A 17,888-nucleotide genomic window follows, 5' to 3' on the forward strand; every position below is an offset into this window, starting at 1 on the left:
ACTCCACACCTCAGCATCACGTGATACACCTTTGTAACAAACCTGTACGTATACTCCTGAAATCTAAAATAAAATTGGAAAAGAAAAAAAAAAGATCTATCCTTTTCAGCTTGAATGATAAAAGCATGATGCTCAGAGCTAGGTCTTCAGAGTGCCTCAGCCAAGCCCCTGAGAGGTTTGCTATTATCAAGAAAAGAATAGAAGAACACCTGAATGACAGTCCAGTCTGTGCCAGTGGTTAGAGCTGGGTGTTCTTGAGTAAATCACCACCTCAAAATCACTTCCCTTTGCTGGGCTTGCTTTACACCAGTGGTTCTCAAAAGTGTGATCGCTGGATGAATAGACAGCACCAGCAGCACCTGGGAAGTTGGAAGTTCAAATTCTCAGGATTCACCCAGACTTAAAGCTCTAGGATGAGGACCAGTGACCTGTGTTTTAATAAGCCCTCCGTGTGATTCTGATGCACATCCTCATTTGAAAATCATGGATTTATTTACAAAACGGTGTGGCTCTCTCTAATGCTGATATTCTGTGATTGTCTCTTTTGGCAGGAAGCCACATGCTGACTCCCTAGGGACAGGGACAGCCCAGAGGCAAATTCAGACTTGCTAATGTCAGGGAAATAGAGGATAACTCCCATAGAGTTCTCCCACTTTTAGTCCTTAGGGTATTTCCCCATCTTTCTTCCATATATCATCTTGTGTCTCATTTTACTAAGCCCCTGAGGTGCCCCACTGTCCATCATCTTCCCTGTTTCCTCTTCTTCCATTTTTCTGCCTACCCTCCTCTCATTGGTGGCATGGGTACCTCTGGGCTGGCCAGCCCTTTCCTATGACAGGGCTGGCCATGAAGGGAAAGTGATCTGGTGATTTGGCTAACCAGTATGCCCTGTGTCTTACAGTGACGTGTGTGTGCAGTGGTGTCCACTCTCCCGGCACTGCAGCACCGAGAAAAGCAGCTCCATTGGCAGCATGGAGAGCCTGGAGCAACAAGGCCAAGCCACCTATGAGAGCCATCTGTTGCCTATTGATCAGAACATGTACCCTAACCAGCGTGACTCAGCATACAGCTCCTTCTCAGCCAGCTCAAATGCTTCTGACTGTGCCCTTTCCCTCAGGCCAGAGGAGCCCGCCTCTGCAGACTGCATCATGCAAGGCCCAGGGTCATCTAAGGCTCCCAATAGCCGGCCTAATGTAGCTGAGACCTCAGGAGGTAGTCGGCGTGCCAGTGGGGGCCACCTGACCCCCAACTCCCAGATGTCAACTCGTCCACAGGAGGGACACCAGTCAGGGTCTGCCAAGGCAGTCAGGGGCCCACCACAACCTCCAGTGAGGCGGGACAGCCTTCAGGCCTCCAGAGCCCAACTTCTCAATGGAGAGCAGCGCAGGGCATCTGAGCCTATGGGCCCCTTGCCACAGAAAGAGAAACTGAGCTTGGAGACAGTACTACCCGCAAGGAACCCTAATAGATTCTGTTGCCTCAGTGGGCATGACCCAGTAACAACTGAGGGCCATCAGAACTGTGAGTTCAGTCAGCCTCCTGAATCCAGCCAACAAGGCTCTGAGCATCTACTGATGCAGGCCTCAACCAAAGCTGTTGGATCCCCAAAAGCCTGTGACAAAGCTTCCAGCATGGATTCCCACTCACTCAGTGAGGCTTCAGCAGAGCTAGCTAAGGCTTCTTTTGGCAGACCTCCACATCTCATAGGACCCACAGGGCATCGCCATAGTGCCCCTGAACAGCTGTTGGCATCCCACCTGCAGCATGTGCACCTTGATACCAGGGGCAGCAAAGGGATGGAGCTCCCACCCGGACAGGATGGGCACCAGTGGACTCTGTCTCCTTTGCACAGCAGCCACAAAGGGAAGAAAAGTCCATGTCCCCCTACAGGAGGAACCCAGGACCAGTCCAGCAAAGAAAGAAAGATCAGACAAGTGGATGACAGGCCTTTGGTTTTGAGATACCAGAGCCAAAGCAGTCCTCCCCATGGAGAGGTTGATGGACACCCCTCAGAAAGAGGTTTCCTGGACCTAAACAGAACAAGCAGAGCAGGCAGTGAATTGGCCAACCAGCAATCCTCTGCCTCTGGCTCTCTTGTTCAACAATCCAGGGACTGTTCTTCAACCACTAAAGTAGCTGGTGGCACAGAGGCAACCGAAGAAGGAGACAGTGAGCCCAGGGAGTGTAGCCGGATGGGTGGCAGGCGAAGCGGAGGGACCCGGGGCCGCTCAATCCAAAACCGGCGGAAGAGTGAACGTTTTGCTACCAATCTGCGTAATGAAATTCAGAGGAGAAAGGCCCAGCTCCAGAAAAGCAAGGGTCCCTTGTCACAGCTGTGTGACACTAAGGAGCCAGTGGAAGAGACCCAGGAGCCCCTAGAAAGTCCTCCACTCCCTGCCTCTAACTCATCGCTTCTATCTTCATGCAAAAAAACCCCCAGCCCCAGAGACAAGCTCTTCAACAAAAGCATGATGCTCAGAGCCAGGTCTTCAGAGTGCCTCAGCCAAGCCCCTGAGAGCCATGAATCTAGGACAGGCTTAGAGGGACGAATAAGCCCTGGCCAGAGGCCTGGCCAGTCCTCTTTGGGCCTGAACACCTGGTGGAAAGCATCTGACCCATCCTCCTCAGACCCTGAGAAAGCACATGCTCACTGTGGAGTTCGTGGAGGTCATTGGAGATGGTCTCCAGAGCTTAATTCACATCCACATGTGGCAGTAGCCATGGAAGGCCCTTCCAACCCAGGTGACAACAAGGAATTGAAGGCTTCTACTGCTCAAGCTGGGACAGAAGCCATCCTCTTGCCTTTTGCAGACAGAAGAAAGTTCTTTGAAGAGAGTAGCAAATCCTTATCTACATCTCATTTGCCAGGTTTAACCACTCATAGCAACAAGACTTTTACCCAGAGACCAAAACCAATAGACCAAAACTTCCAGCCAATGAGCTCCAGCTATAGGGAATTGAGGCACCATCCCATGGACCAATCATATCATTCCACAGACCAAGCATATCATGCCACAGACCAATCATATCATTCCATGTCACCCCTTCAGTCAGAAACTCCTTCTTACTCAGAATGTTTTGCAAGCAAAGGTCTAGAAAATTCCATGTGTTGTAAGCCACTACACTGTGGTGATTTTGACTACCACAGGACCTGCTCTTACCCCTGCAGTGTTCAGGGAGCTGTAGTCCGTGATCCTTGCATTTATTGTTCTGGGGAAATCTGCCCTGCCTTGCTAAAGAGAAATATGATGCCAAATTGCTACAACTGCCGGTGCCACCACCACCAATGCTTTCGGTGTCCAGTTTGCTACCATAATCCTCAGCACAGTACCCTCGAGGACAGCAGCTTGGCACCTGGCAACACTTGGAAACCCAGGAAGCCGACAGTGCAGGTGAGGACTTGGTTCTTGGGTGGGTAACCTTCATTATTCTCTTAGTGAGGAGAAAGCTAGGTAAGTTATTTTAAAATAGAACAATCATAATTCCTTGAAACTGTACACCACTGGCTCCAGGAGCTGTTAGCTTAGTAACCTTGAACAAGATACACAACCAGAAAAATTGCAGTTGCCTCATCTTTAGAGTTAGAGCTTCATAAAATCGACACAACTGAGATTTACATCCTGACTATAATATTGATATCCGAGTGACCCAAAGCAAGTCATTCAACTACATGCATTTGAAGTATGTGATCTAAAGGGAAAAGATAATTTTTCCCTTATAAAACAGCCAGTATTAAGAAGAGTCTCACTACCTCATCTCTAAAATGAAGGAATATTATGGCTGCCTCATGGATCAGTTGTGAGAATCAAATGAGATTGTGTTTATCAAGTGCTAAGCCCAGTGCATGATGCAAAATTTCACTTGTTGCCTCCCTTTTTCTGCTTCAGAAATATTTAAAGATGAAAAATTTGCAAATATCCCCAGGGTTTGTTTTCAGAGATCTGGCTTGTCTGTTTTCTAAAAAGACAAATCCTTTCCCCTTTCTCCATCCTGTCTCTGTTGGAGATCCAGGTCTAAGCTGGCTGTTCTTATTATATCCTGGTTATGACATACCACCCTAACACAAACCACCACCATTCCCCAGGTTACTTCTGGGAGAACTCCCTAGGTCCTTGCGTACTCACTGCCAAATTCCTTCCCCATGACATCCTTAATGCCATCTTTTGGCCCATGCATTCAAGCCAGAAGTTAATTCCTGTGTTCAGCTGTTGCATACACAGACACTTTTGAAATGACTGAGTATATGAATCTGCTCAATATATATTCTTGGGAAAAAAAGAAACTTTAAGAGTGAAAGAAGCCTTACACAAAAGACTGTGAACTCTGCTATTCCTTTTATATGAAATTCAAAAACAGCTATTCTATGGGGAAAGAAATTCAGAACACTGTTTGCTAATGGGAGGTGACATAGAGATTGACTGGAAAAGGGCATGAGGGAACTTGTGGGGTGGTGACAATATTCTATATCTTGTAAAAGTTTGAATTAAACATATGTAACTGTCAGAACTCAACAAATGTACAGCAAGGCTGCTAGACAGCCAATGCACTTAATATTTGTACAATTCACTGGAAGTAAATTTTGCCTAAAAATGTTGTAAACAAATATCAAACTTTATTCAATATGTATGCTGAAGTGTTTTTGAAGTTGACTGCTGTATTCAACTTAGGTTTTCAGCATACAAGTCTTGTACATATTTTGTTATATTTGTCCCTGAGATTTTATGAAAGCGCCGAATCCTAGCCGCTCAACTACCAGGGGTATTTGCCCCAAATATTTTATGTTTATAGATGCTATTATAAAGAGTATTATTTTCTTAATGTCAAGTTGAAATTCTTGATTACTAGTATCTAGAAATATAATTGAGTTTTGTGTATTGACCTTGTATCCTTCAATCTTGCCAAACTCACTTATTACTTCTAATAGCTTTTTGGTTGATTATAAAATATTTTCTACATACACAATCATGTCCCAGCAAATAGAATTTTGTATCTTTCTTTTTCCTATACATGTCCTTTTCTGGGAGAGAGAAGAGCCTTGTCACACTGTCTCACCTTCAATGCAATGTTTGGAGGAGATGGTGAGAGTGGACATTGCTGCTTTTTTTCTTAATCTTTCACTATTAAGTTTGATGTTAGCTGTAGGATTTTTTTGTAGATACCCTTTAATTGAGGAATATCTCTTTTATTCTTAGTTTGCTGAGAGTTTTCATCAGAAGTGGATGTTGTATTTTTTTCAAATGCTTTTTCTGTATCTGTTGAGATGATCATATAATTTTTTTCTTTAGTCTACTGATACGGTGAATGGCATTGATTGATTTTTTAAATAAGTACAAGCACAGCATTGCCAGGATAAATCCCACTTGGTCATGATTGATTATCCTTTTATATGTTACTAGATTTGCTAATATTTTGTTAAGGATTTTGCATTTATGTTTATCAGGGATTTTAGTCTATAATTTTATTATAACATCTTTTCTGTGTTTGTTTGTTTGTTTGTTTGTATCAAGGTAATGCTAGCCTTAAAGAATGAGTTGGGACATATTCCTTCTCTTTTATTTTCAGGAAGAGTTTGTATAAAAATGTCTTCCTTAAATGTTTGGTTGAATTCATCATTGAAGCCATCTGGGCCTGGAGGTTTTTTAGTAGAAAACTATTTAACTACAAATTCAATTTCTTTAATAGATATGGGGACATTTAGGTCATGTATTTCTTCTTGAGTAAGCTTTGATAGTTTGTGTCTTTGAAGAAACTTGTCCATTTCATTTACATTTCAAATTTATGGGGATATAGTTGTTTTCAACTTACTTTAAAATGCATCAAGAATTTAAGATGGATTGGTAGATGGCTAGAAGGGTAAATAGATATACGATAAGGTAAATATATCAAAATGTTAATTGTAGAATCTAAGGTGCTGGGTATATGGGTGATCACTGTGAACTTCTTTCAACTTTTTTGTAAGTTTGAATATATTCATAATGTTGAAAAAAGAGGAGAGGAAATATAAAATAATTTTTTTAAGGACACCGAAGCTGAAACCAGACTGCCTGGTTTTGAATTTCTTCCCCTGAACTTACAATGTCTAAGCTTTCCCATCTAAAAACACGGGGGTAGTAACAACACTTATACCATAAGTTGGTTGTGGGGAGTAAGTGATGTAACACATGTAAGACTTGGAGCAGTGACTGCCAGATTGTAATCATAAGTGAGTTATCTCTTAAAGGGACATTTTGGCTTAGCTTGAGAGACTTTCTCTGAAAGAAGGACCCCACAGATAGACAGTAGACAAAGGGGGCTGAGACTTGGTGGCAGGGGGAAGTGAGGGGATGACGGTTGCAGTGTTGTCAGCCCAGGACCAGCAACCCTGTAAGAGAAGGGGCTACGATTTGCAGGTTGCAGCAATTGGCAGCAGTAAATCATGTGGGTAAGGCTGTGCCTAAACCATCTCTCTTTTTTTTTGTACTCTGAGGGAGGGATACCTTGGGTTCCTAATGCTTGTTAGACCAGCTAAGCAGGTCTGCTTAGATACTAGGCATTCAGACACGTGGATGGCTGCCTAGGAACGACCACATGCCCATTTCTAATCCTGCCATCTGAACTTTCCACTCCCACCCCACCCCCCTCAAGAAATGAGAAGAACTTGCAGCATGGGTTAAGATGGTCTAGCTCTGATGACTAAGGTAGTTGTGGTGGTAGCTCTCTGAAGTAGGGCTGAGATCCTGCTACTAATGCCCTTGCATAAGGTTGGTGAGGTAATTGGCTCCTGTCCAGTACTACGAAGACTGAAGTCAGCATGCACTCACATCCTTCATGCTTCATGCCAGCTTGTTTTGCATACATTGTCAAATTATTTCACTTATCAGTTGTATGAGATACGTTATAATAGGATCTCCCATTTTACAGCTGAGGAAGCTGAGAAAGCCAAGGCTCAGAGAGGTCACACATCTAGAAAGTGGCAGAGCCAGAGTTTGAATAATAAGACAGCAACTGGCATCTGAATGTCTACTGGGCACCAGGTACTATTCTAGGTGCTTTACAGGTATCAAGTCATTGAGTCCTCAATATTATTATCATGATTATACTATTATATAGTTGGGGAAACTGAGATAAAAAGAAGTTGAGTGCCTTGCCTGAGGCCACAAGTGAAAGGCAGGCATGTGATTTGAATCCATGCTATCAAGCTCTGGAAGCCAAGCTCCTGATTGTGCTACACTGCCTCTCCATAAGCTGATTGCAAAGCCCAGGCCCTCTCTAGCGTGGCAGGATGCCCTCTAGCAGTATTACTCCCACTGGGGCAGCAAGTTCCCATCACAGTCTCCATTTGCAGCAAGCCATGGGGATATGGGGATAAATGCTTTGGTTCAAAGGGTGCAAGCAGTGTACCAGGATCTTATGTGGCTTAGGAAAAAAGGAAAGTGATACTGTGGACCTGGGAAGGTAGCTGGAAGTTGATATGGGACTTTGTTTGGTTGAGCACTGCTATTTACTGAGCATGTCCACAGGGCTAAACAGGGCATGGACAGAAAATCCTGGCCCCCACTATGGTTGAACAAGTAATGGTGTCTTTGCAGGCAGGAACATCTCACAAGGGCATTGAGGCAGAGTCTGAAGTAAAGGTGGTTAGAGCTGTTCTGAGATGCCAGATATAGGCAGGAACTGCTCTGGTCCTTTAAAAGATGAAGCCAAAAAATAAACCTCAACTTTTCCATTGCTGCTAACATCCAGAGCCTCTTATGTGCCAAGCATTGTGTTAAGAGTTTTCTCTGCACATCTTATTTATCATCACTACTGGTCACCCAGGAGTGATGACCCTTATTTGTCAGATAGGAAACTGAGGTGAGGTTCAGGGAGGTAATATGAGTTCCCTCAAATAACAGCACTGTTAAGTGTCTTAGCCAGTATGACTGCACCAAGGACTATGTTTATTCTGCTTCACCAGGCATCTTACCTCCAATAGTGAGACCTACTGGGGCAAAGGCAATAAAACTTTGAATGGGACTAATAATAATCACATTGAAGAAAGAGGAAATTTGGAAGATCAGTGAAATTTAGGAAAAACTACACCCCATTGAGCTAAACTCTGAGTCTCTAGGTACAGAGTGTTGGATACAAAATGAGGGAGAATCTGAAAGGCTATTTTGCATTCAGTTTGGAGCTAAAATAGGAAGGTAGGGACAGTTTTACAAAGGGCACATATGGCTTGGCCTAGAAGAAAAGGAGTTGCTGGGCCATGGCCCTTAAGGAAAAAATGCCCAGCGTAGAAAGTCTACTCCTGTAATGTAGGGACCATGGCACCCTGCACTTACATTCCCCAGAGATGGGCCCACCTCAGCCCCTGCCAGCAGATATGGGCAGAGAAGGAGGAACCACTGCAGTCAGAGGCATGCCAGCTTACCTGCTCACCCTCTGCCTCACCTGCAAGCAGGAGCTTCTGCCCTCACAGCTTCCTCAGCGGCCAGGGCTTCCAAGAAGATGCTTTCTCTGTTTGAAGAGGCAGGAGGAATGAGCAGGTTCACACAGCAGAACAAACAAAAGGAGCTCCATCCCTCCATGCAGGCAAGAGCCAGGGCACACAGCAAACATACTAAACTGGTTTTCAATGTGGTTTGGGAGGGGAGTGGAAAAAGAGGGAAACAGCATTTCTAGACCACGGTGTCCAGGTCCCCAAGTGCTCTCTTAGTCTCTGCATGCCTGCAGCAGTGTAGCAAGCCTCCTGACAGAAAGGCAGCCCTCCAGGTACACATTTCTCAGCCTGCATTGCAGAGTAAATGGAACAAGCTGGGGGGCTAGGCCAGACACTGGCTTCTCACCTCTTCCCATTTTTGAGGCCATCTAGATAGCTGGCTGCCCAAAGCTTTCTAACTTACCAGGATTTTGCTTTACAGGAATTTCCTGGGGACAAATGGAAACCAATAACAGGAAACAGGAAGACCAGCCAGTCAGGGAGGTAAGTGAGCGCTCAGGGAATTGGGGTGACTTGGTGCCTCTGAAGCTTCTATAGAAATTGCTAAGGTCTTTGCTTTGCTTAGTTTCCTTTGAGGAAACTGGCCTGGTATCTAGACTAAAGGGCTTGATGCCATAGATATAATACAGCTCACACCCCACCCCCCCAGATTGCTGGGTACAGACCAAACTGATTGCTGGGGCATTTTGGAATATGCAAGTTTCCTCTATTAGACTGAGACCCTTGAGAGAGGACACCATACCTTGGTAATAGCCTTATTCTCTGTACTTAGCACAGTGCCTGATACAGAGAAGTTGCTCAAGAGATATTTGTCATTTGCTTGCCAAATGAAGTGGAGCCTCCTCCACCATTAAATGGGTGAAATGACATAAAAGTCATAATGCTAGCTAACATTTCTTGAACACAGTGCTCTATTCTAGACCCCATTCAAATCACTTTACAGGTATTTATTTATCACTATGACCTTATGGAGCTGGGAATATCAGTCTTTGCGTTTGACAGAGAGAAGAAACTGAGACACACAGAGGTACATTCATTTGCCTAAAGTCCCACAGCTAATCAGTTGTCTAGACCCAGGCGGTCTAGCTTCAGGGACACAATACTGCACTACAATGTTTCTCTGAAATAGTTATTTTACCGATGAGTCAGTGAAATAAAAGGACTTTATTGAAAACCTGGTATAGGTCTTAACTTTTCCTGGGAAAGGTAAATACTAGCATAAGAGCAGTGGGAAGCATGATGCCTGCCCACAGCCTGAGCAGGGAAGACTAACCCACACAAAGCTAAATGGCAGTAATAATAAATTACCACTTGCCAAACAACCTACGTGCTGCAAGCTGAGTTACACATACTCTATTATGCTTTATGTTCACAACAACTCTGTCAGGTAGGTGTGATTGTAACTGGGCAGTGCTTCTCAAACTTGAGTGGGCAATTGAAACACAGGTCAATAGTTAGACCCGACCCTGCGCCCCTAGAGTGATTTAGTAGGGGAGAAGTGGAGCTCAAAATCTGTAATTCTAACAGGCTCTAACAGCTAACAGCATCTGGGTGATGCTGAGGCAGCTGGTCCTAGGATCACACTTTGAGAACTGCTAACTCAGATAAAGGATCGCTGTCAGAGAGGCTAAGGAATCTACTCAAGGTCTCACAGCTAGTAAAGGGATAAGCCAGGATTTAAAGCTAGCTTTTATTTTCTCTCACAAGTTGACAGAAGATGAAACACTGTCAAATACAGGGCTTAAGAAGTGCCTGGAACCTGGTAAGGGGGCAGTATATGGTAACTATTATTGTACACTATTTAAGTTCATTGGAGGGTAAAAACGACTAAAGGTGGGGAGCTACAAGAGGAAAGACTCACAGAGGAGACTAAGCAGGGTGCGTTGGAGGAATAATCCCCACTGGTTAAGTTCTGACCTTGCAGTCAGTTCTGCCTGAGTTCAAAGCCAGGTTCTTCTATTCACTAGCTATGTGGCCTTGGCCAGTGCCTCCTGCCTGCCTCGCTCCCACTCTCTCTTTCCCTTCCCTCCTTATTTATAAAATGGGATAAGAGTCCCCACCTCAAATGTGTGGTGTTATGAGGACTAAATGATTTAATATATGTAAAGCATTTAGAGCAAAACCTGACACCATAGACTCTCAGGAAATGTTATCTGTAATGAGGAGGAAGAAGAACTGCAGCAACAGAGAAGAAAGGTGAGTAGATCAACCTAGGTAAACCTAGATAGGATCACAAACATAGGAGCAATGAAAGGTTATCATCAGGTAAGTGACATGATAAATGTGGCCCTTTAGGCAATTTTGCAATATCTGCAGCCTAAGTGGGTTGAAGAAAGACCAATTAAGGGAAGTGATCCAGGCAAGACAGAATGTGGCCCTGGATTGGGTAGGTAGAGGTGCAATAGAAATGGAGCAGAAGGAATAAATAAATAATGTGTGATATTTGGGTGAGGGGAGTTTGTTTATTGTGAAAACAATGTTACAAGAAATTTAAAATAGAAAAAAAAATAACCTTATTGTTATCACCTTCACACCCTGGTTGTTTTCATTTCCCTGTCAGCTTTATAGGTATAGAGATTTTTTAAAGCATGATGATAATAACCATGTAGATGTAATTTTGTGTGCCCTGCTTCTTTTTCCTCTCTACGCATTACTTGGTAAACAATTTTTCATGTCGCTATGCAGGTTTCCTCAAGTCATAATTTTTAGTGGCTATATAATATTTCACCAGCTTAATGTGCTCTAATTTGCTTAATCATTCCCAAAATATTAGATAATTAGGTAGTTTCCAATTTCTTGCTATTATAAAGTAATGCAGCAGAAATATTTTGATTTGCTATGGCTTTTTTTCTCATTTTGAATTATCTAATTAAAAACAATTATGTGGATTTGTGATTACTAGTGCAAAGAATATGAACATTCTTATGGTTCTGCATAGATTTTGCCAAACTGCTTTCCCCGCAAGATGTTTTACGTGCCATTAGCAAGATTTTGTTACCATTGGAAATTTTCTTTTTCTAATGCCATACAGTTTAATGGGACCTATTATAGTTTAAATTTGCTTACTTTGATCATTCTAGTTTGAACATTTTGTGTGTCTAATTAAATATTAATATCTGTATTGCTTCTCATGTGAATTATCTGTTCAAATTATTTGCTCACAAATATGTGACACCTTTTGAGGGCAAAGTAGAGAAAACTTGGTGACTAGAACTTGAGGAGAAAAAAGGAAATATATCTTAGCCAAGCATGATAGTGCACGCCTGTAGTCCTAACTGCCCAGGAGGCTGAGGCGGGAAGATCACATGAGCCCCGGAGTTCGAGGTGGCAGTGAGCTGTGATCATGTGACTGCACTCCAGCCTGAGTGACAGAGCAGGACCCTGCCTCAAAAAGGAGACAAAAATTAACTCTGAGCCCCAGTGACTTGGAAAATGTTATGGACATAGATGGGGCAGTTGAGAAGGGGAGCTGGTTTGGTGAAGATGCTGTCAAGTTTGAATTGGGATATGTTGTATCTGAAATTAGTGGAAGATACAAGGTGATTCTTTCAAGGCTTGTCAAACACCCAGCCAGGGGATAGGTTAAGGAAGAAGAACCAACAAAGGAAGCTGAAGGGTCAAGCAGCTGAAGTAGTAAAAGAAGAAATCTGCTAGTGTAGAAGATAAGCAGATAAAAGCAGTAGACATAGAAAATAAACGGCATGGTAGTCTGTAAGGGGGAAGCATAGAGAAGAAATGTAAGCAGCTTTACACATCCCAAATTGACCTGTTTTAAGTGTACAATTCAATGATTTTTAGTAAGTTTACAGTGATTTATTATCACCACATTCCAGTTTTAGAACATTTCTATCACCCTAAAAAGATCCCTCATGCCCATTTGCCGTTGCTCTCCATTCCCACCCTTGACCTCAAGCAACCACTAATCTACTTTCTGTCTTTGTAGATCTTCCTTTTCTGTGCTCTCCATATGACTCAAATCTCACAATATGTGGTCTTTTGTGCCTGACTTCTTTCACTTAGCTTAAGTTTAGCAGTTCATCCATGTATCAGTACTTCATTCCTTTTTATTTCCAAATAGTAGTCCATTGTATGAATGCATCGTATTTTGTTTACTAGTCCTTCCACTAATGGATTGTTGGGTTGTTTTCACTTTTTGGCTATTGTGAATATTACTGCCATGAACATTCATGTACAAGTTTCTGTGTAGATTTATGTTTTTAATTCTCTTTAGTACATATTTAAGAGTGGAATTGCTGAACCAAATGATAACTATATTGTTTAACTTTTTTAAGGAACTGCCTGTTTTCTAAGGCAAATCCACCAGTTTACATTCCCACCAGCAAAAGAGAGTTCCAATTTCTTTTGGCTAATTTTAATACAATGATTAATTGCTGCTGTGTGGTTTTTTAAATGTTTAAAAAGGGACCAGGTGCAGTGGCTCACACTTGCAATCTCAGCACTTTGGGAGGCCAAGGCGGGAAGATCCCTTGAGGTTAGGAGTTCAAGACCAGCTTGGCCAACATGGTAAAACTTCATCTCTACTAAAAATATAAAAATTAACCAGGCAAGGTGGCAGGTGCCTGCTTTCACAGCTACTTAGGAGGCTAAGGCAGGAGAACTGCTTGAATCCAGGAGATGGACATTGCAGTGAGCCAACATTGTGATACTGCACTCCAGCCTGAGCAACAGAGTGAGACTCTGTCTCAGAAGAAAAAAAGTTTAAAAAAGAAGATGTTTAGAAAGAATAAATTAGCTAGGGAAAGGAGAAAGAGAGAAATAGGATGATAGAAGGAGTAATTGGGTTTAATTTAGTGGTTCTCAAAATGTGGCACCAGGCCCAGCAACCTCAGTATCACCTGAGAACTTATTAGAAATGCACATTCTCAGGCCATACTCAGACCTACTGATTCAGAAAGTGGGGGTGTGGCCCAGCAATCTCTGTTTTAGCAAGCCCTCCAGGCAATTCTGATGCAAGCTAAGTTCCAGAACCACCAGTTTGAATGAAGCTTCAATCAGGATCCAGAAAACTGAATTAAGTTTAAAACTGAAAGGAAAGCTCAATAGAAAAGGAAGTAGTATTGACACTGAAGATGGAAGAGGCGGGTTCCAATTGAAGGTCTCAGGAAACATGAGAAGGACTAGGAAATGTCCAGGGCATAGATGACATTTGTGAGGAGAAATCCTGATAGTTTCCCCTCACACCTTCCCCCACCACCACCCACAAATTTTAACATTTACTATGTTATTTGTGTCACAACTGGAATGATGGGTGTGGGTGGAAAAATCAAATGTATATTCTTAAGCCACTCTCTTTGCCTGGAAGCCTGCAATGAACTGATAATTTCAGGTAGTTATACTCTTAGTTGTCTCCCTCCACTGTTATTTGGTTTTCCGTGAAGAGAATGTAAAAATTTTAATATTAGCAGGAGGGGGGAAAATCATAAATAGATCAACTGGGAGAAAAAGCTACATTACTGTGATGTGTTTAAAAGCCAAAGAGGTTATTTGCTGGATTATCTCTCTTGGTTTTCTATACCTGTGATTGCCTTCTGTGATCCTTTCCAGTTTTTCACTTTGCAGAGAACTTTAGAATGTGTAGAGTGTTTTTATATGCATAACCACAGTTAATCCTCACAGCAACACTGAGTTTAAGCCTTATTTTTCCCATTTTGCTGATAAGGAAGCCAAAACTCAGGAAAGGTATTATACCATTGACAGCAGCAACAACAGGAATAATAGCCAACATTTATTGAGTGTTTGTTAATGTGTCAGACACTGTCGTAAGCATTTCACATGAATTATTTTATTTATTATTTATAATAACCCCAAGAGAACATTACTGTTTATTGACCCAGTTTGCAGATGAGGAAATTGACTCACAGAGAGATTAAAGTCAATTGCCTTAGGTCAAACAGGCATCTGACTCCAGAGCCCATTACTACTGCGATTATACAGCAAGTAAGTGACCAAACTAGAGCTCTACTTAGGTTTTTCCATTCTTAGCCTAGGGTTCTCTTCCTTCCCTTTGTCACACCACATCATGAGCAGAGTGTGAAATACCCAGTACACATTTCCTATTTACTTACTGAGTGAAAGAATATGGGTAATTCAGAGTTGAATCTGATTTCATTAGGAAGAGTACACTTTTCAGGAAGCCTTTACTACCTAAGAAGAATGCAACCTTCAGAAGCTTGGAAAGATTTGTCACACATCTAACTAAGTAAATTTAAATACTTAGGTATTAGTTTATCACCAGGCACACAAAAATTATTCAAGGAAAATTATAAAACTCTAATGGGAGAAATAATATGAATAAATGCATAGTATATACTTTGCTTTAATTTAGGAAAACTAAATATAGTAATGATTACAATTCTCCCTAAGTTAATGTGCAGACATAATGTACTCCAATTAGAGTCACCATGAGACACTTTATAGAACTTGTCAAATTTATAGTAAAATTTATCTGAAAGAATAAATAAATGGGTAGAATTACCAAAGAGTACCTTCATTTAAAAAGTTGATGATGGTAGACTTACCCTATCAGATTTTAAAGCCTGTCATAAAGCAACAATTATCAAAACCATATGATAGTGGGTTAAAAAAAGTCAAACAGTGAAATTAAAAAAGAGCTTCTAGAAACAGACTCGAGCTATTTTAAGAATATAGAACACATGAGAAGCAACCCTGAACTGGGGAAAGCAATTACTGTTTCTTTAGTAAGTGTTGAAAATTTTAGATATCAATATGGAGAATAATTAACTTAGATTCATAGCACATACTGTACAGAAAGTGGACCAGTAGAATGGCATATTTATTCCAGCTTTGGATAGAAGATAATTTGTGTCTGTTAAATGGAGAATATTATCAGAGACTAGATTGATGGATTCAAATATATAAACGCTGAGGGTGGGGAAAGCCTTTGTACAACAAAACGTAATAAAAACTAAGCAACAGAATGAGGAAGATGTCTGGGATCAGCATCACTGAAAACAGTTGCCTGTCCAAAAGAAATACAGAAAAAATGGGTACAGATGTAAAAGGTCAGCTTTCAGATTTAGCTTCATAAGTGGGCAAAGAAAATGAAAAGGCAATTTACACCTGAGGCAATAACGGCAGTAAAATCGTTGCATGGAAGAGTACCACCTCTCTAGCAATGAATGAAGTATGAATAAAAGCAACTTCAAGGGATCATAACCTGCTTATTAAACTATCAACAATTTAAAAAATCAATAAATAGAAATTATAAAATGCTACCTTGGCAAGGCGATGAGGAAACATTATGTGTTTCTGGGAGCAATATAAATTGGTTTAGTCTTCCTAGAGGGCAATCTAGAAAAATGTGACAAGAGTATGTGTTTCTGGGTTTAGAATCTAGAAATATGTGTTCATATTATTTGACCTAGAATACCCCCAAGGAAATAACCTAAAAGGGGAAAAATAATTTATTTTAAAGATGTTCATGGTAGTGTTTATTATAATCATGGAAAGAGTTTACTAATCTGTTATAATCTTGGAACAAAATAGAATAGCCACTAACAGTGACAGGTATACAAATGTTGGGTTTTTCCCAGAAATGAGTATTTGCAATATTAACCAAAAAATAATACATACGAAGACACATGTTGAATCTACTCTGATAGTAACCATACACAAAGAAAATTCAGGAAGGAATCTGGCAAAATGTAAATAGCTAGATATGAATGTACATGGTATTCTTTAGGTACATGTCAAGTTGTTGGAATTTATAATTAAAAAGAAAATCTGAAAAATAGGTGACCCATGTTGGTTTGATATAGGCTTGAGAAGTTAAAGATCAAGGGCTTTGTAAGGAATCCTCATACCAATGTGACAGACAATGTTACTTACCAGACATGCTTAATCTCACTGCTATCTAGCATTTGGTTTGCTAGAATTCTCCATCCACGAGCACTTTTGCTTACTTATATCTGCAAGAACTTTGACATCACCAGACCTCTACAAATCTCCAAATTTCTCACCACCACTACAACATAGTACCACCTTGCACACACCCCCACAAGTAAACATTTTATTATCTGCCTCAGAACCATCCCTTTCTTAAGGGTTTTCCATTTCACTTCATTTCTCTCACTAGGACTAGTTTGCATTTCAGTGCCATTATTCACAAAGAAGCGTATTTTCTCTCTACTACAATGATTGTGTATGTATGCATGTATGTGTGTACGTATGTATGTATGTATTACTTGACAAAAAATATAGATTGGGATCGCTGGAGAAAAGGAGCTAAGCTTCACCCAGGATAGTCCCAATAAAGCAGGGACTTGTCTGATTTCTTCACAGGACGCTTTGCATCAGCCTCCTGAGGACTAGAGAAGGTTCAGGGCAAGTGCTGCTAGTTGCATTTGTTGTTGTCAGGCTAATTGTTCATTACTTGAATTTCTGTGGATCCAGGGGCAAGCAGGGGTGGCAGCAACAAGCTCTCTGAGTCCTTCTCCCCTCCCTGTGTATCCTCCTTGTGTCTCACTTCCTGGATCTTGCAAATATTTCCTTTGGCAATAACCTGGGAGTGGCTGTTTCTCTTGGAGCAGAATTATATTTTGGCTGCTAGGGGAAGGGAAAGGCGAGAGGGGTTGGACCTGTGTGCTGTTGCTACTGAGATTCTGGAATGCCAAGCTATTGTGGTGAGCTTAAAAATAAAGCTTCCAAATAAGAAACTTCAAAAGGGCCGAGGAAGAGGCAGGAGGAGATTTTTCAGTGTCTGCAAGTATTGGTTTTCATTTTCAATTCCCATTAGGCAAAAAAAAAATTTCTACAAAAGGGGAAAATCTATTCAGAAAAAAAAGGCAACCCATGGAAGAGGAAAAGAGACAACCTTGGTTTTGGCAGGCAATTTGCTTTTGTTTTTGAGATGTAGTCTCTTTGCTGATGTCAACAAAGCCCTTTCTTATAGTTTGCTTTCATGCTTCCTCTTCTTTCTTCAGTGAGTAGCTAAAGTCTTCATGGACCCCTGAGGATGAATGTAGTGCAAGTACCTTTTGCTCTACCCCAGGAGTCCTTGCTTTCCTGCGATTATCTCTCAGAGACAGACGAGGCAGGTCTGGATACTGCTGCTTTTTACTAGCTGAGAAAATGATTTATCCTTTTGAAGCCTCAGGATTCTCATCTGCAAACTGACAATAATGGTTGTTGTGAAGATTAATGGAAATACAAACACGAAAGTGCCTAACATGGGGCCCAACACTTAGCAAGAAATAAGAAACCAGAGTAGTCGGCTGGGTGTGGTAGCTCACGTCTGTAATCCCAGCACTTTGGGAGGCCAAGGCGGATAGATCACTTGAGGTCAGGAGTTCAAGACCAACCTGGCCAACATAGTGAAAACCCTTTTCTACTAAAAATACAAAAATTAGCCAGGCATGATGGCATGCACCTGTAGTTCCAGCTACAG

General features: G+C 41.7%; 1 protein-coding gene across 4 annotated transcripts in view; it reads left to right on the top strand.

Moving 5' to 3' along the window:
* The window catches only part of SHROOM4 (shroom family member 4), a 239,770-nt gene that overhangs the window by 182,933 nt on the left and 38,949 nt on the right, over positions 1-17,888 (top strand). For all 4 annotated transcript variants that reach the window (XR_001820539.2, XR_001820538.2, XM_017514206.2 and 1 more), the window contains 2 exons: positions 902-3,392; positions 8,883-8,944. Coding sequence is in view for 2 of the 4 variants with exons in the window: in XM_017514206.2 (XP_017369695.1) it covers positions 902-3,392; positions 8,883-8,944 (2,553 nt within the window). In the remaining 2 variants the exon portion in view is untranslated. The remainder of the gene's footprint in view (positions 1-901; positions 3,393-8,882; positions 8,945-17,888) is intronic.

This window comes from Cebus imitator, unplaced genomic scaffold (genome assembly GCF_001604975.1).
Source record: "Cebus imitator isolate Cc_AM_T3 unplaced genomic scaffold, Cebus_imitator-1.0 Scaffold520, whole genome shotgun sequence".
NCBI lineage: Eukaryota > Metazoa > Chordata > Mammalia > Primates > Cebidae > Cebus > Cebus imitator.